Source organism: Agelaius tricolor, unplaced genomic scaffold (assembly GCF_023055355.1).
Source record: "Agelaius tricolor isolate 1412-34295 unplaced genomic scaffold, bAgeTri1.0.p SCAF_36, whole genome shotgun sequence".
Lineage (NCBI taxonomy): Eukaryota > Metazoa > Chordata > Aves > Passeriformes > Icteridae > Agelaius > Agelaius tricolor.
In genome coordinates, this window is record NW_027269296.1 from 432516 (window position 1) to 450441 (window position 17926).

Sequence of the window (17926 nt, forward strand, 5' to 3'; positions counted from 1 at the left end):
CAAAGTCCAGGGGCAGCTCTGGGATCAGCCACGTTCACAAACACGGCCCGGGCATTCACCTCCTGCAGGGTCAGGGCACCAGGGCTGGCCCCATTCTCCCACTGACCTTCCTTCCTCCCAAAACCTCCCCCCAGCTTCCCTGGGGTTCACCCACAGAGCTGAGAACAGGGAGAAGCTCATCCACACCCAGAGCAGCTCAGCCCTCCCAGCTCCCCTGTCCCACAAACCGGGCAGGTAGCTCATTCTGGGGCTAAAACCTTCAAATCCAGCAGAGTTCAGCTTTTTTTATGAAAACAGAGGCTGCTCTTTTATCAAGGCCAAAGTACAGACAGGCAGGTGGGTGTAGAGGGAAGGCAAGTGGGTGTAGGTGATCTGTAAGACAAACAGGCAGAGGCAGCTGCCCCAATCTGGGTCCTTGCTCACCCTCAAGGTCACTGCTCTGCTGGGAGGGAGCTGCTTTTTAACCCCAAGAGTCTGTAAAATGAGAGACTTCATGCAAACAGTGTTCTGCTGCTCAGAAAACAACCCCACCACGCCAGGAGCTGTGCCAGGCTGGACTTTGCCCAAACAGGATTTTCAGCCCTTTGTGCCCATCCCTTGGGCAGGAGGTGGAAATGTTTGTGGGAGGCAGAGGGAAGAGCCACAGCAGCAGGGGTTTGGGATAGAGCCCAGGATTTCCTGACACTCTCCTTGTTAGCTGGGCATGGAGGAGACCTGGGCCAAGGGTGGCTTCCTGGTGTGGTCGTGTGCTGCTCTGTGGAGAGCAGAGCCTGGAGCAGCCACCCCGGGGTTTGAGCTGGAATGGGGCTCAGCAGCACTCCTGAGCAAAACACAGCTCCCACTGCCACCTCCTGAGGGAGGGAGAGACCATCAGTCCAGAGCTGGGAGCACGAGAGGGATTCACAGGCAGCTGCAGAGAGCACGGGCACAGCACCCCCGGCACCCCTCCCTTCTCCCTCCCAGCCTGGATCCCTGATCCCCTCTGCCAGAGAAACCACACGCTCTGCCTGGGATATTCCACTTGTTTTCCTTTATGTTGCACTGCAGTTTCAACAAAGACAGAACATGCAGAGTGATGCCACTCGTCAGCAGGAGCTCGCACAGCGCAAGGCCAGAGGGGAGGGAGGCTCTTGGGGAAGAGGCAGGAGACACTCCCAGCAACAACAGCATCCCCAACGCCCCCCACGTCCTCCCACCCACAGCCACAGAGTCCCCAGCCTCTCCTTGCTCCAGGACAGCAGCCTGACCCTCCATCTGCTGGGAGCCCGGAGTGCTCCAGCTGTCCCACTCGTGGCACAAACAGGAGCAGCAGCAAGGAGAAGCAGGGTCTGTCTCCACTGCAATAGCTGTGCTTTCCAACTGCTGTTCTCCCTTCCCAAGAAGGCAGGAAAAGATTTATTTTGCAAAACAAACTGACCCTTGTTTTCACAGGAGAGCAGGAGGGAGCAGAACTCAGAGTACCTGTGCCAGTGGCAAAGAGCGGACGAGCAGCTCGGAGCAGCCCAGGGAAGCGAAGCAATACCTCAAGGATTTATCTCAAAACCTCTCAGGTCTGGCTCTCTCAGCCCTAACACCCTTTTTGCTCTAAGCCCTCCTCCTCTCCTCACTGCCTTTGGGAATTGTGGCCGATGGCTCTGTCTGGAGCTGCTCTGGGGCCCTGCCTCTGCTCCCAGGGTGGCTGAGCAGGGCCCTCCACAGCAAGCGTGGGTGGGGGATGCTGAAGTTTAACTTGCCCAAGGTGAGGAATATCCAACCATACATTTCCTGCCCCATTCAAGGGGCTGACTGAAAGAGGGGGGGAAGGGGGACAGCTCAGTTGAATTTAGCCTTTGAAAAGTCCATTTCTGGATGCTGTTCCATGAACCTGCAAGGAAAAACAAAGACAAGAGTTTGGGTGAGTCAGCAGGAGCCAAAGAGCTCTGTTTGGGGAGGGAAGGGTTCCTGCTTCCTGCACTCATGAGTTCTGCTGCAACCCCACGCCCTCCACAGCAGGAAGGGTTCTGCTGAGCTCCCTGGGACACATTCCCTGGACTTTCCCTACAAACACCTTTTCCTTGGGTCAGTGGGAGCAGCATTTCTGCCAGCCTGCCAGGTCAGCAAGCCCAGGCACACGGGAGCTGTTAATGATCAGACACTCACCCTCACTGCTGCCTCTGGGCTGCACACGTAGCAGCCACCACAGATTGTAGGGCACAGGGGAGATGGTGAAGGCAGATTAGGGCTGGCAGCTTTACTGGAATATGGGGAATATCCCCAGTGCTCTGACAGTAAAATCTCAGGGAGGACATGACCAGAGGTATCTGGTTTCACAGCAGCTGAAATCTGATTTCAAATGTACTGCAGTCCCAGCAGAGGGAATCACTGTGGGTTGGAAGAGACTTTAAAGATCATCTTGTCCCAACCCCCTGCCATAGACAGGGACACCTTCCAGGGCTATTTGGGCTCAGGTTGCCACTCAGGAAGTTGTGAGGGCAGTGCTCTGTGCCCAGGAGTGCCCAGTGCACACAGAGGCTGCTCTGCTCCGCTCCCCAAGGGACACAACACATCACAGACCTGTGGAGGCTTCACACACTCTGCAAGTCAGGGCAGCTTGGTCTCCTCTGTGTTCCCACCTCAGGGCTTCCCTGGAATGCCCCCACAGCGTTTCCCCTTCCAGGGCCATCTGTGCTGTGAGGATCCTGTCCTTGTTTGGCAGCCAGGACAGCTCCCCTGGCAGACAGCAGCACCCTCATGGGTGTCACTGAGTCCCCTTTGCCCTGGACAAAGTCTAAACTTCCTCTCCATCCTCTGCCAGCTTCCAGAGCACCAAACAGGAGGCCCTGCCAGCGAGGTGTCCTGCATGTGCCCTCCCAGGAGCAGAGGGTGCTTCCCATCCCACTGACACCAGGGCAGCCTGGTCCCTGCTCTGCTCACACCCCACTCAGCTCCACAGAGAAGCTTCTGGCACGAGAGATGAAGCCAAGGGAGGCAAGGAGTCAGGTCAGCCCCAGCAATCCTTCACCCAGAGATAAGGTGTGGGGCTGCACTTGCTGAAGAAGCTGTGTGACCCAGAATTGCCTCCACACCTTCCCAGATGGCCTTGTGAGCTCCAGGAATCATTTCCCTGCCACAGTGCATTTATGCCAAACAAGGCAATAAAGTCATAAAAGTGGCTTGGGGACAACTGTCTGGAGGCAAGAGGGAGGGGTGATTAGCTGGCTACCGAGGGAGATTAGACACCAATCAAGACCATGTCAAAGTTCAGCAGAGATGGCACCTCCAGTTCTAAACGTGCCTTCTGGACTTGAAATCAGCAGATTAGGACAATTCCAGAGCTAGGCTATTCCCAGATTTCCCCACTGGGCTTTCTACCCCCACAGGCTCTTACAGACACTACTGTTGGTGGCTGGCCAACGATACAGAGATGTGCAGAGGTGAGCATGGCTAGGACTGAAGGCCAAGCTGCTGTTCCCTTATTTGTGCCAGAGAGGAAGGCAAAGCCAAGCAAAGGAATGAGCTGCACCCACTTTTTCAAAATATCCTGCTTCTTCTGCTCATCAGAGGTGGGCAGGCCCATGGACTTCTGTCGTTGGTCATACATCATCTTCTCCACCATGCTGCGAGTTTCGCTGTCCAGGTCTGACAGCTGAAAGCAAGATCCAGATTGGAACAACTCTGGGCTCAGCTGAGGTAACTCCTGAGCAGGCTCTGCCCCATAAAACAGAACAATTCTTACCTTTGAGTTCTCTGGATTGATTTTCTTGGTGTTGATTTCTGGGTCTGTGGACACCAGTTTGTTCCACCATTCCATTTTGTTGATCTAGAGGATGAAGAAGCAAAACCAGTTTATCCTTCTTGGACTTGTTCTAGGGTTTTTAAGCCTCAGTCACAGGAAAAAAAAATGGAATCAAACTTTATTTGACAGTTTTCTAAATATCAGTAAAATCTGAACATAGATAAAGGGTACTTTTGTTTCAAATTACTTTAGGCAGCCTAAATTTTCACAGCTGGGAGATCTGAGAGAATGTCAGATGTCCCATTTGGCACGACATAAATGGGATTACAAGAAACCTCCTGGAGAGGCCCAGAGGGGACACAAGGAGGTCTGCCCCTGGATTTTCATGTCACTAACAGATGTCAAAACATGCTAAAGGACAACATTAAAATGACTGATTTCCTTCCAGCTTTTCCTGAACTGCTGAGAATTACACTGGGTATCCTGGAATAGCATAAAATTAGGCTGAAGATGGAGGAACTTAAATACCCCACTGACAGTGTGCCCAGGACAAGCACAGGGGCTCTGTTTCAGCTGAGGCCCAGAAGAGGCTGAGGGCCAAGCCTGACCCCTGCCCAGCCCCTCCTGCTGTACCTTCTCCAGGTGCACAGTGACTGTTTTGCCATCCTCGATGAGCCAGGAGCTCTCCTCCACCTTGACCTCGTTGAAGAGCTCCCCATCAATGACAGGAGGGTGGCCCTTGAGGCCGACCTTGAGGCGGCGGCGCTGGATATCGACCACCACGTCCTTGCCCTTCAGCCTGAAGCTCACCTTGAAGGGCACAGCCAGCTGCAGCAAAAAGGAGCAGATCTGAGCAGCTGGGCAGGGAAAGTCCTCCTCACCCTCCCATGCTGCTGCTCCAAGCCTTCCTGCCTTGGTTTCACCAGAGCCAGGCAGAGCAGGGACTCTTCCTTGAGGTACTGAGAGAGCAGGAGGTGAAAGGAAAGGACCATGAAAAAGGAAGCAGATTTTGATGCCTGGTTAAAACAAGACCAAAAGTTGGAAAACTACAGCTCCTGGGAATTTTACTGAGTTACCAAGCTCTCTGCCAGCTATTGAAACATTGCTGTTTCCAGCAAACTTCCAGAGGCAACTGGAACACAGGGAAATGGCTTCACCTCTTACCAGCACCTGCTCTTATTCCCTGTCTCAGATTCCTCAGATCCTGGTCATAAAGCACTACTTACATCCAATTCTGAGAGAGTCTGTGTCCATCTGTAATTTGGAAGGTCAGCTCCATTGCCAGAGTTGGGCTTAAGTTTTCCTTTATCCTTCTCATCTTCCTCTTCATCATCTGTTCCCTAAGCAATCCAAGATAAAGAAAGAAGCTTTTCCAGTTTCCACTGCAACAACAGCTCTTCAGTTTTATAAGAATTGCGGGTCAGTTGTTTGTATTTTAATCCCCTTAAATTTAGCTCCATAATTAATACCTGGTTCTGGTAAAACATGACTACAAAAAAAACCCCAATAAGCCGTCTGTACTGGCACATTTAGGAATTAACTGTGCATTTTTAAAGCCAGATTTTCTAATTTGTATTTTCAAAGTGTGTATTTTGGACAGGGCTTGGAGCAACCTGGTGTAGTGGAAGGTGTCATGGCAGAGGGCGGAACGGGATGAGCTTTCAACCCTTCCAACCCAAACCATTTTATGCATCTAAAGTATTTCCAGACAAGTTTTACCTGTTTATTGGAATCTGAAGATTCACCTTCCTCCTCCGAGGGCTTCACTGGGACACTGTTACCCTGCCCTTGTGCCTCTTTCTTCTGTTTGAAAAGAGAAAAGCGGGAACACGCTCAACCAAGAGCTGGCACTTTGTGCCACCTCCCAAGCTGGCACTAGATGGCCTCAGCCTTTCAGCTCCAGCTCCACTTTGAAAACAGGGAATTTTCAGCCCTTGAAGAGTTACAGCAAAGAGGTACTGCCAAGGGGAAGAGCAAGCCTGGGCCGCTCTAGCCCCTCGCAGCCACGGGGCGCACAAAGCTGCCCCTGCAGGCACCTGCTGGGCTCTCACCTGGTTGATTTCCAGCTGCAGCCTCTCCGCCTCCTCGTCAGTGAGCTCCTTGATGCGCGGCTCGCCGGGCTGCGGGCACTCCCTGGCCCTGGCCCTGTCCCTGTCCCTGGCCAGGCGGGCAGCGCGCTCGGCCTTCTCGCGCCGCTCGGCCTCCTGCCGCGCCTTCTTCTCCCGGCGCTCCTTCTGAGCCAGCTTGTTGTGGTGGCTGAAGGCCTCTGTGATCAGCTGGGGACAGGGGCACAGGGGGTCAAACACCACCCCTGCTACAGCTGAACCACACAGGGTCAAACACCGCCCCTGCTACACCTGAACCACCACACAGGGTCAAACACCACCCCTGCTACACCTGAACCACCACACAGGGTCAAACACCACCCCTGCTACACCTGAACCACCACACAGGGTCAAACACCGCCCGCTTCACACCTGAACCACCCCGCTCAGTCTCCCGAGGAGCACAAGAACATCTGCTGAGTCACACAGATGTTGGGAATCTTCCCTTCATCTTCCTTCAGTTTTTTGGATTGGAAATCTAGAGATTTTTCAATTCAAAAAGCAGAGGAGGAAGTGAAAAGGGAGGAAAAGGGGAAAATTTGAAATATTGAAATGTAGTCCGTCCTAGTCACGCAGGGAGTATGTTTCCAGGAGATAACAGTGAAATAAAATCCTCCACTAATTTTGTCCTTTGTCCAATTCCAGCAGGACGAGCTGATGCCTAATCCAGCCACCTGAAGCTACTCCATACCTCCAGGACAGCTGGACACACCAGATCCAGCTTCTTTACCTACTTCTGACCTTTCTGTGGGCTTTTCTCCAGATGGAGCCTCAGTGCCACGATTTGGAGGAGAAATGCTTGAAACACTTATTTTTACACGGAGGGGTGAGTTCCTCCATACACCCTTTGTTTCAGCCCTGCTCCCAGGTCTCTGAAGGTTCTTGTGGCTCTGGGAGTCAGTCCCAAGGTCTGGGCTGCCAAGGGCCTCGTGCTCAGGGAAAGCTGAGTACACAGGCAGGGAGCCAGAGCACTGCCCCAGGCTCGATAAGGCCAGGGCTGCTGTGCACAGCAGCACGTAGGTGAGCTGAGGTCTGCCCCAGAAAACAACAGGGACACATCCTCAGACAGGAATCACAGGGGCAACATTTATTTATATATTTATATATCCCAGGAGTTTCGGGGTGGGGGAGAAATCCAGAACCTTTTCTGAGTAAATTGCAGTTTGTAAGCAAGCACTGAGTGTTTCTGCTTGGCTTTAGGAGCAAGGATTGTTTACACAGCTCGGCCCCAGCGTGTCCTGGAGTACAGAATGCAAGATGTGCATCCCCCAGGATGTCCCAGCCCAGGTGAGGAAACCACCTTCAGTGCCTGAGCCTGTCCCTGTCACTGCCCACACCATGAGCCTGCTGAAACAACCCCCAAACATGCAGGGACCTTCCCACCCTCTCCTTTCTCCTTCATGCCAAGGGCTCAGCAGGGCTGGGGAAGCAGCTCCTTCCCTGTTTGTTGTGTTCCTGTGGTGGCAGAGCACTTTTCCAGGAGGCCATAAAGCACTGTGACAGATGCCACCACTGCCACTGGACAGCAGCCAGGCACCTCCGAGCTGCCACTCAGGTGGGATCACACAGCCTCCAGGAACAGGGGAGATCTGCTCTCTATTCCATAAAAAATGACAGTGGGGTTCACCTTTCTTTCTTTCTTTCAGAGAATCATAGGATGTTTTGGGTTGGAAGGACCTTAAACCCCTCCAGCTCCAGCAAGGGTTCCCTGCAGGAGAGGGGATGCTCTGTCCAGGCTGCCCAGCCCGGCCAAGGGGCAGCTGCATGTGCAGAGCCCTGGACTTTGTGTTTTTCCTGGCTGAGCAAACAAGGTAACGGGGGTTATCACCTGCTGTGTCACTGCTAAATCAGTGTGTCTGGCAGGTTTACTCTCCAAACTAGCCTTTGGCCAGAGCCTGGCAAGAAACCTGCACTGAGGTACCATCCCAGATGGGAATTGGGTATCCCTCACCTGACAGGGGCAGCTCTGGGTCTCCTTCCCTCGGGAGCTGCTGGTGGAAGGGATGGAAGGGAGAAGAGCTAAAGGCCTGCAAGTTTATTTTTTTACCTTCTCTGCTACTCCGTCCTCTCCCCCGGTGAAGAAATCTGTCTTCCTCCTCAGGAAGCTGAAGAAGGTGTTCACGAGCTGGGGAACAGGGTGGAGAGAGAGGGAGCAGTGAGCCCAGGTCACTGAGAGGCACCTCGTGTCCCTGGAGCAGCCTTTATCCTTTGTCCTCCCTATCTGTGGCTGTGCCAGCAGTGCCCTGGAATCAGCCCCGTGAGTGCTGCCTCCAGAACACTCAGCTGTGCACATCCAGCCTGGATTCCTGCACAGAGGGCTTGGGGTGCTTTGCTTGAAGGCAGCAGCTTATTCCCAGCTCCTGCTCCCATGCCCCAGGCTGTTATCCCAGGCAGGAGTGGATTTGTACATGCATACATATCCCATATATATATATATATATATATATATGTAATGTTTGGCTTCTTTGCCCACCTAAAAGCATGCAAACTCCTTATTTTTACAGCCGCCAGGGACCACTGATGCATGACATAGCACCTCCAAATCCCCTCTGGAATCCCAGATTCTCCTTGAGCTTGGCTGATCTTTATTTCCCAGGAATCCTGTCCCATACGGGTTTCACTCTGAGGTTTTGCCACACGAGGGGCATTTTTATGAATTATTTCTGAGTGGGATGTGGGTGCGATGTTCCCACACCCTCCAGCCCTGCTGCCGGTCAGTGCCGGGATCCCGGAGCCCGCAGCCGGTAGGACCGGGGTGGGTGAGCAGATCCCGAGCACGGGGGGATCCCACGATCACGGCCAGGCCTCGCGGGGTTGGGCTGGGAAGGTGAACGGGGCAGCTCGATGCTGCCCTGTGGTGCTTTGCCTATCACCGGCACTGCCGCGCACCCGGGGCCCTCTCGGGGCACCGGGGCCAGGCTGTGATGCCGGGCCGAGGGCGCCTCATTCACACCGCACTAATTAACGAGAGGGGCCGACCGTTATCGCCGCTCCGGGAGTGGCGCACGTGCGGCCCCTGCTCCACGTGCCGGGGCGGGGCCCGAGGAGGCCGGGCCGCTCCCCGCGCTCCCCGCTCACTCCTCCACTCCTGCCCCGCCCTCCCCGCGCCCGCTGCCGGCGGCGCTACCTCGCGCACGCCGCCCTGGTGCTGCTGGGCCATGGCGAGCAGCATCCCGTCGAAGCGGTCCTCCTGCTCCGCCGCCTCCTCCGCGCTCAGCCCCATCGTGCTGCCGCTCCCGCACCGGGCCGCCACCGGAACCGGAACCGGCGCCGGCGGAAGCGCGAGGCCCTCCCCGCCCGCCAATCCCAGCGCGGCCCCGCACCGCCCTCTTCGCTGATTGGTCACCAGGGCTGTCAATCTAGCAGGGAAGGGCGGGCCGCGAGGCGCGGCGGGGTAGCTATGGCGACGGACCGGGCGGGCTGCGGTACCCGGGGCGCGGGAAGGGCCCGGACCGGGTCTAGCCCGTCCTGCCGTGGAGCCGGGGCCAGAGGGGCCTCCTGAGCCTCCTTTACTCCAGGCTGAGCCCCACTGCTCCCTCAGCCGCTCCTGGTGCTCCATCCCTTCCCGGTTCCGTTACCCTCCCCGGACACCTCAATGCTTGTATTGCAGTGAGGGGCCCAAATTGGGCACAGGCCTTGAGTGCGGGTCCACCCCAACAACCATTGCCCACTTTGGCTCATGGTCAGCTGCTGTCCACCAGCACCTCTGGGTCCCTTTCCACTGGGAAAATATGAGAATTTTGGCCTTTTTTCCATACTTTTCTCTCATTCAGCAAATGGGAGTGTTTTCCCTTTCCCAGCCCTGTGTTTCCTCTGAGAGACACAACCCCTGGGCTGTGTTTCTACTAGGACAATATGAGAATTTTGGCCTTTCTTCTATACTTTTCTCTCATTCTGCACATGGGAGCGTTTTCCCGTTCCCAGCGCTCTGACAGACCCAACCCCTGGGCCCATCACAGCCTGTTCAGGGTTCACCAGGTTCCTCTTCCTGCACCACAACAAGCGGCTCCCGAGCAAGGCCAGGCAAACAGCTGCTGATAACACAACTTCCAGGTTGCTGTTGCCAAGGCTGGGCGCCGGGGCCATTGAACGCCGGGCTCAGACGAGCGCTCCGTGTTTGTCTGTGAACCCTGGCAGCGACAGCTGCCCGATGGGGCCTTGGTGCCATGGTACAGCCTGAGCTAATGACTCTGTTTATCCTGTTTGGGTAATCCTGATAAGGCCACACAACCCCTCCCCGCCGATTCATTGAGAAAAACGGCCGTTGACCGCGCCTGGCCCGGCCAATCCACGCAGCAGCAAAGGGGTTGGTCGGCTGGTTTAATGAGGGCTGCTTAATCAGGGCGGTCAAGGCTGCCGAGGGGTGTTCACTGTGACCCGGCCTTATAAGAGCTGGCTGGAGCAGCCAGGGGCTGGCAGGCCTGGCAGGACAGGGACAATCCAGCCCGGGACGTATCTTGGAAGGGATTTTGCGTCTCTCTCGACGAGGAGCTGGCTGAGCCATGAGCTCCAGCGTGGATTCAGGCTGTGAGCGGTGCCGGTGCCACGGCAAGGAGAGGCAGCCCGCCATCCTGTACACGCTGCTGAGCCAGGAGCTGCGGCCCCGGCAGCAGTGCCCGTGCCGGCAGCGCCGCGCCGTGTGCCTGCGCTCGCCGCAGCTCACCTGCCGCGCCGCCTCCCACGTGCTGCTCAAGACCATCAGCTTCGTCAAGAACGTGGCCGCCTTCCGCCTGCTGCCGCGGGAGGACCAGCTGCTGCTGCTGGACAGCTGCTGGGTGCCGCTCTTCCTGCTGGGGCTGGTGCAGGAGATGGTGACCTTCGAGGTGATGGAGGCGCCGGCGCCCAGCATGCTCAAGAAGATCCTGCTCAGCGGGCAGAGCAAAGGGCAGGAGCCCGAGGGGACACAGCCCACGCTGGCGGCCGTGCAGAGGCTGCAGGGCTGCCTCAACAGCTTCTGGAGGCTGGACCTGAGCCCCAGCGAGTTCACCTACCTGAGGGGAGCCATCCTCTTCAATCCAGGTGAGTGCCAGGCCCTCGTGGCTCTGCTGGGCCCCACTGGCAGCTGGGCACAGAATCACAGTGTCCCAGAGCCACTGAGGCTGGAAAAGATCTCCAAAACCATGGAATGCACCCTGTGCCACTCCCCATCAGCCCAGAGCAATGAGTGCCATGTCCAGGGATGGGGACCCCACCACCTTCCCAGGTGAACACAGACCTCATGGCCTGGAGATGCTCAGAGATGGGCAGGTGTGAGAGCAGAGAGGGCTGGTCACCTTTTCCCTATCTCTGGCCATTCCCAAATGCACTGGGAAGCAGGAGGGAGGGATGTCACAACCTTTGCCTGCCCTGCAGACAATAAATCTTGGATTCCTTTACTTTTAAAGCATGACTTTCCCTGTTAGCTGCTGTCCCTCCCTCACCCAGCATCCCTGGAACAGCGGTGCCTCTCCAGCGCTGTGCGCATCCCCTCTGAGAAACGGGAAGGGGTGGGAATGGGAGAAACCTGGCTCTGTTTGCCATCCCTGACCTTCCTGTCCGTGTGCTGTCCCTCGCAGACATCCCGGGGCTGCAGGCTGCCCTGTACATCGAGAGCCTGCAGCGGGAGGCGCAGCGGGCGCTGCGGGAGCTGCCGCACCCCGAGCACCGGGAGCGCTTCCCGCACATCCTGCGGCTCGCCGCCTCGCTGGGCTCCGTCCCCGCCGCCCTGGTCACGGCGCTCTTCTTCCGGCCCGTCATCGGGGACGCGGCCATGGGCGAGCTGCTGGCCGAGATGCTCTTCGAAGTGTCGGGCTGGCCGCGGGCACCCTGGCCGCCCCTGCCCCGCTGAGCCGCGACACGGGACAGGAACGCTCCGGACCTGCGGGATCCTTGTGCCACTGGAGCTCGGGACCTGCGGGATCTCTGTGCCCCTGGTGCTCTGGACCTGGGGGATCTCTGTGTGCCCCTGGAGCTCCGGACCTGCGGGATCCCAGCGGGATCTCTGTGTGCCCAGGCTGGAGGAACCCTGCGGGATCTCTGTGTGCCCCGGAGCCCAGGCTGGAGCAGCCCTGCCGAGGCAGCTGAGGCTCAGCAGGCTCACAGCAGCTCCTGCTCTCCAGCCCGGGCAGTGTGAGTGGGCAAAGGGTTTCTTGCCCTGCTCCCGGTTTTTGCTCATTTTGCTGTGAGCTCCAATCAGTGAGGGTTGTGCTCAGCTTGATGCCGTGTGTCTGACAGTGATCCTCAGTGGGATCACTAATTATGGAATTAGCTCTTGGCCTGGCTTCCGTGCTTGGACTCTTAGAAATGCTCAGGACATTTCTTCAGGGAAAAAGCCAGTGTTAAATCCTACAGGGTGGACAGACTCACCCCTCTTTTCCTTAGATTCTCTCTTTCCTCTGTAATTCCATGAAATGCAACAGGATTAAGAGCACTTAGCAGCACCTAAACCTACTGCACCTCCTGTGGGGCTCTGGGCTTTCCTGTCTGTGTGAAAAGCTAAACCCGAGCAGAGCTGGTTTAGTGGGAGATCCAAACCTCCCTCCCTGGACACAGAGCCAGGTGCACACCTGGAAAACTTGCTCCTCCTGCCTCCAACAGGTGAGGTGTCAGTATTTTATGTGTACATTCGTGTGGTTTGTATATAAGATGCAATAAATTATTTTTTTAATAAAATGTTTGGCGTTTTGGAACACAGTGGTGCCCTTCTAACGATGGTGTTGAATTTGGGGTGGGCAGAAAAAAACTGCAGGCATGGAAAAGATAGAATGGAATAAAAATGGATTTTCCATCTGGCAATGCAGACAGGAGGCTGAACCGGGGGGACAAGACCAGAGCCCTGGCCTGGGGTGAGGAGGGCAGCCCGGAGACCCCCGGAGACCCCTGGGGGCTGTGGAGTCTGTGACCCCCGGGGGCTGTGACCCTCAAAGCCCCGAGACCCCCGGGGGTCTGGCCAAGCCCTGCTGCTCCCGGGCCTGTTAAACCCCCCCTCAAAGGGGGATCTTGGTCCCCAACCCCTGTGATCCCCCAGGATCTCTCTGTGACCCCCCCAGCCCCTGTCCCCAGCCCCTGTGACCCTCCCAGGACGCCCCGCCTGCCACGCGCTCTCCCGCCACAAGGCGGCGCCCTCTACCCGCAACGTCATCACTGCGAGAAACGTCATCACTGCACGCGTAACGTCATCACCGCGCGCCAGCACAGGCCAAGATGGCGGCTCCCAGCGGTACCGGCGGCGATGGCGGCGCGGCCCGGTACTGCCTGGTGAGCGGCATCCCGGCCGCGCTCCGCTCCGCGCAGCTCCGCGCCTACTTCAGCCAGTTCCTGGAGGCCGGCGGCTTCCTCTGCTTCCACTACCGGCACCGTCCCGAGCGCCCGCCAGCAGGCGGCGGCGGCGGGGCCTCGGCGCCGCGCACCTGCTGCTGCCTGGTGTCCGTGCGGCCCGGCCGCGCCCGTCGCTTCGTCCGCATGTACTCGGGCAAGCGCTGGCTCGGGCCCGGCGGCGCCGCGCTGCCCGGCCGCTGCCTCATCCGCAGGGTCCGCCTGAGCGCCGGGACAGGTACGGACGGGAGGGTCCGGGAACAGTACCCTCGGGCACCGGGTGGTTAAAGCTCCTCCTAGGAGTTCCTTACCGCTTTAAATCTGCTCCGAGGCAGGAAAAGCCCGTGTGGGCTCTGCTTATCCCCCTGCTACTCGTGAGCTCCTGGATTTACATGCCCTTGGTGGGGTGTGGGACCCCCCCAAACCGTCCCTGCTCTCTTATGGCCCCCAAAACCATCCCTGCTCTCCTGTGGGCCCCCCCAAACCCTCCCTGTTCTCCCGCAGGCCCGGAGGCTCCTCCCAGCCCGGCCGGGGCTGCCGCCGGCCCGGCGGTCACGGAGGCGGAGCTGCGGCGGCTGCCCGAGCTGAACCCGCCCTCGTTCATGCCCCGCGGGAACGTGGGCACCCCCCTGGGCGTGTTCCTGGAGCTGATCCGGGCCTGCCGGCTGCCCCCCCGAGTCATCTCCCGGCTGCAGCTGGATTTTCCCAGGACGGGCTCCTCCCGCAGGTATGGGAACGTGCCCTTCCAGTACCCCGGCACCGACACCGTGCCTGAGGAGGAGCGAGTCTACACGGCTGCAGGGGATGAGATCACCGAGGGAGAGGAGCCCGTGGGGCTGACTCAGCCTGCCCAGCCCCAGGAGGATGAGGAGGGGCAGCAGCAGGAGGAAGAGGAGTCAAACTCGGATGACGTAAGTGGAACATTCCAGCACCGTCCTGTGGGCTGGGTTGTTGGAGCTGTGAGGGCAGATCTTACTCTCTGAGCTCATTTTTCATCTCTTAGTTGGATAAGTGGCATGTTAAAACCAGCTGTAAAATAGGATTGATCACCCCTTGGTGCACTGAGCCCCTCAGGGCAGGGACAGGGGCCCTGAGCCCCCCAGAACTACTCAGGGGGTGGTGGGGGTTGATCCCAAAGGCTCTGATCCGAGGAGGAGCAGAGGGGAGGCTGGTGCTGCCCAGCAGGTCCTGCCCTGGTGCCTGGCAGATGGGGAGGCAGAGGCTGGGCTGTGTCCCCAGCTCCATGCCAGGCTGTTCTGTGTCCCCTGCTCCATCCCACCACGTTGCTGTGCTGGGATGACGTGCAGAGCTGCACAGAGGGCTGACCTCGGCTGCTCCTGCACTGGGGAGCACTTTAGTCACTCTGGGGAAAATGGCTTCAGTGACAAAGGCTCCAGGACAACTGGGCAGGGCAGGAGCCATCCCAGCCCTGTCCCTGGCAGACGCCTGTCTGGCCTGTTCTCCAAAGCTCTGTCATTACAGATCCCCAGGCAAGCCATTCCCGTTCTCTGCTCCGCCAGAATTAACTCAGATGTCAAATCTCTGCTGCAGCTGCACCCCATTCCTTTCTCCTGGCAACGTGGGGCACAGGGACTCTTGTTCCCTCCTTTTCCCAGCTTTTTATGCAGCCTTTCCTTCTGCAGACTAAACAGACTCCTCCAGCTGTTTCTCCCAGGCTGTTCCTTGGCTGGGCAGTGGCTGTGCCCAGGACTGGGCAGGCAGCTCTGTGTCTGTGCCAGGAGCTGCTTCCTGGAGCCCACGTAATCTCCAGGGATCAGCTGCCCTGGAATGAGCTCCCTGCTGGTGCTGACTGAGGTCCAACAGCCCTGCTCCTTACATGGGCATCAGCTGGGGCCCCTGGGCTGGGGCTGCTCTGGGATTTCTCCTGCTGACTCTGGCAGGGCTCTGAGTCAGGGATGAGCTCATCCCTCGTGTTGGGGCCTGAGCAGAGCTGCTCCAGGGGAGGGTGGTGGGACGGGGCAGGGAGCAGGCTGAGCTGCTGTCCCCAGCTCCATGCCAGGCTGAGCTGCTGTCCCCAGCTCCATCCCAGATTGTCCTTGCAGGACAGTGACATTTGTGAGGAGGGGGCTGTGCTGTGTCCCAGCCCCATCCCACACCTTGCTGTCCCCTGCAGGACAATGACATGTGTGAGGAGTGGCAGGGGGCTGTGCAGTGTCCCAGTGCCATCTCACACCATGCTGTCCCCCACAGGACAATGACACGTGTGAGGAGGGGGCTGTGCAGTGTCCCAGTGCCATCTCACACCGTGCTGTCCCCCACAGGACAATGACACGTGTGAGGAGGGGGCTGTGCAGTGTCCCAGTGCCATCTCACACCATGCTGTGTCCCGCAGGACAATGACACGTGTGAGGAGGGGGCTGTGCAGTGTCCCAGTGCCATCTCACACCATGCTGTCCCCCACAGGACAGTGACATTTGTGAGGAGGGGGCTGTGCAGTGTCCCAGCCCCATCTCACACCATGCTGTCCCCCACAGGACAATGACACGTGTGAGGAGTGGCAGGGGGCTGTGCAGTGTCCCAGTGCCATCTCACACCATGCTGTCCCCCACAGGACAATGACACGTGTGAGGAGTGGCAGGGGGCTGTGCAGTGTCCCAGCGCCATCTCACACCGTGCTGTCCCCCACAGGACAATGACACGTGTGAGGAGTGGCAGCGGCACGCGGCGCTGCACGAGGATGTGACGCAGCAGGAGCGGCTGCGCGAGCGGCTCTTCGAGGAGGAGATCGAGCTCAAGTGGGAGAAGGGCGGTTCCGGCCTCGTGTTCTACACAGATGCCCAGTTCTGGCAGGAGCAGGATGGAGGTGACCCTGCTGTTTGTGTCACCCAGCCCACGGGCCAGCTGAGCCTTCCCTTGGGCACTAGGCTGAGACCCCAGCTGGCAGCCCCTGGGGTGGGCAGTGGGTTTGGGGGGCCTCTAGGGCCGTTTCCTCTGTGCTGGCACTGCTGAGACACCACCCTGAGTGCAGAGCTGTGTCCAGAGACATGGGGAGTGCCCAGGGCAGGGGCTGGAGCTGGGGAAGGGGCTCAGCCTGGAGGCTCAGGGGGGCCCTTGGGGCTCTGCACAGCTCCTGACAGGAGGGGACAGCTGCGGGGGTCAGGCTCTGCTCCAGGGAACAGGGAAAGAGCTCCCCTGTGCCAGAGCTCACCCAAAGTGCTGCTTCCCTTCTCTTGGCAGACTTTGACGAGCAGACAGCCGACGACTGGGACGTGGACATGAGCATCTACTATGACAAAGGTATGAGAGCTGAGCCACCCACCCCAGGGCAACCAGGGAACTTCTGACCATGCACAATTCGGGAGCTCTTTGTCATTCTTTGAAAGCACCCAAGCTGTCAGTGAACCTGAAACAGTGTTTTTCTGGTCTGGCAGCAAGGCTTGCCAAAAAGAACAGGTTCTGCCTCTTGTGCTGGTGCTCTGGGGAGCACGCTGGTGGTGCCCAGGCTGGCTGAGCTGGGCTGTGCTGACTGTGGCTGCTTGGTCCCCAGATGGAGGGGACAAGGACGCTCGGGACTCGGTGCAGATGTGGCTGGAGCAGCGGCTCCGGGCCGGGCTGGAGGATGGATCAGTGTCAGGGCAGCACATTGGCACCTTCGAGAGGCACACCAAGGTGGGTGAGCTCTGCCTGCCCCTCAGGGCAGGGCAGGAGGGCTGGGCCCACAGGATGGGGGCAGGAGGAGGAGGAGGAGGAGAGGAATTGGCCATGGGGGGATGAGGGTGGGATTTGTCCAGCAAGTCTGTGATGGCTTTTTCCTCTCTCCCAGGGCTTTGGCAGGAAGGTCCTGGAGCAGCAGGGCTGGACAGAGGGGCTGGGCCTGGGCAGCAGCAACTCTGGCATGGCTGAAGCTCTGGACAACGAGGGTCAGAACCCCCGGTGCAAGAGGGGGCTGGGGTGAGTTCCCAAGTGCCCTCCCAGCCCCTGTTCCCCCCTGTGCCCAGGCTCACAGCAGCTGAGGGGCTGCAAAGGGAGCTGGGTGGGCACGGGGCTGTCCCAGGGATCCCTGCACAGCTGGGCAGTTCACAGCCTCCACAGCCAAACAGGCTGCTCCTCCTGACAGCCAGGGCTCCTCGGTGGAGCAGGGCTGGAGCCTCTGTGGGAGCTGTCCCTGCCCATGGCACGGGCTGGAACTGGGTGGGTTTAAGGTCCCTTCCAACCCAAACCATTCCAGGAAAGGAGCTGGGAAGCTCAGGGATGCCTGATGGCCTCTGCAGCTCCAACCAAACCTTCCTGCTTCCCTCCAGGTACCACGGGGAGAAGCTGCCAACCTTTGTGAGGAAGAAGAAGCCCCGTGGTGACAGCTCTGTTGTCATCTCCACCATCTACGATGACCCTGAGCCCCAGGACATGGGGGACCAGCTGCTGAGGCGCCAGCCCCTCACAGCCATGAAGTACAGACAGGACATGGCCTTTGTCCGAGCGTCCCAGCCCGCCCTGGGCAGCCTCAGGGCACAGCCACGCTGAGCAGGGACTGTCACAGCCTTTGTCCTGCTCCCCAGGTCAGGCTGGCTCCTGGGCTGAGTGTAAGCAGGGTAGTTTTGTATTTATTTTTAATAAAAATACAGATTTGTAATTAAAATCGCCACAGTGGATTTTTTTCCCTCACGAATTGAACCCTTCAAATGAAAGGAAATGGTATTCTGTGTGAATGGAGAAGGATTTAGGGTGATTAACACTTACATTCGTGCTGGGATCAACCGAATATGTGCGTTTGTGAGGCTGAGGAAGCAGAACTCTCAGCCTGGGAGGCAGGGAAGGACAAGTACAGGCAGGGCAGGGTAACTCCTTCCCTGCC

At 58.2% G+C, this 17926-nt stretch overlaps 3 protein-coding genes across 3 annotated transcripts; 2 read left to right on the forward strand and 1 right to left on the reverse strand.

The window, feature by feature from the left end:
- Positions 1 to 1013: 1013 nt before the first annotated feature.
- NUDC (nuclear distribution C, dynein complex regulator) lies at positions 1014 to 9107 on the reverse strand. Its single transcript, XM_071453069.1, has 9 exons — positions 8948 to 9107; positions 7868 to 7945; positions 5767 to 5991; positions 5435 to 5518; positions 4942 to 5055; positions 4349 to 4543; positions 3716 to 3799; positions 3507 to 3625; positions 1014 to 1864 (listed from the first exon to the last, which is right to left on the reverse strand). Exons 1-9 carry the CDS (start codon positions 9041 to 9043, stop codon positions 1813 to 1815), a joined length of 1047 nt encoding a protein of 348 aa, XP_071309170.1. The 5' UTR covers positions 9044 to 9107; the 3' UTR covers positions 1014 to 1812.
- A 137-nt stretch (positions 9108 to 9244) lies between these two features.
- On the forward strand, positions 9245 to 12256 carry NR0B2 (nuclear receptor subfamily 0 group B member 2). Its single transcript, XM_071453070.1, has 2 exons — positions 9245 to 10839; positions 11376 to 12256. The coding sequence occupies exons 1-2, from the start codon at positions 10323 to 10325 to the stop codon at positions 11645 to 11647; spliced, it is 789 nt and encodes a 262-aa protein (XP_071309171.1). The 5' UTR covers positions 9245 to 10322; the 3' UTR covers positions 11648 to 12256.
- A 713-nt stretch (positions 12257 to 12969) lies between these two features.
- GPATCH3 (G-patch domain containing 3) lies at positions 12970 to 17710 on the forward strand. Its single transcript, XM_071453133.1, has 7 exons — positions 12970 to 13351; positions 13618 to 14024; positions 15763 to 15937; positions 16312 to 16371; positions 16622 to 16743; positions 16898 to 17025; positions 17376 to 17710. The coding sequence occupies exons 1-7, from the start codon at positions 13003 to 13005 to the stop codon at positions 17593 to 17595; spliced, it is 1461 nt and encodes a 486-aa protein (XP_071309234.1). The 5' UTR covers positions 12970 to 13002; the 3' UTR covers positions 17596 to 17710.
- Positions 17711 to 17926: the final 216 nt, after the last annotated feature.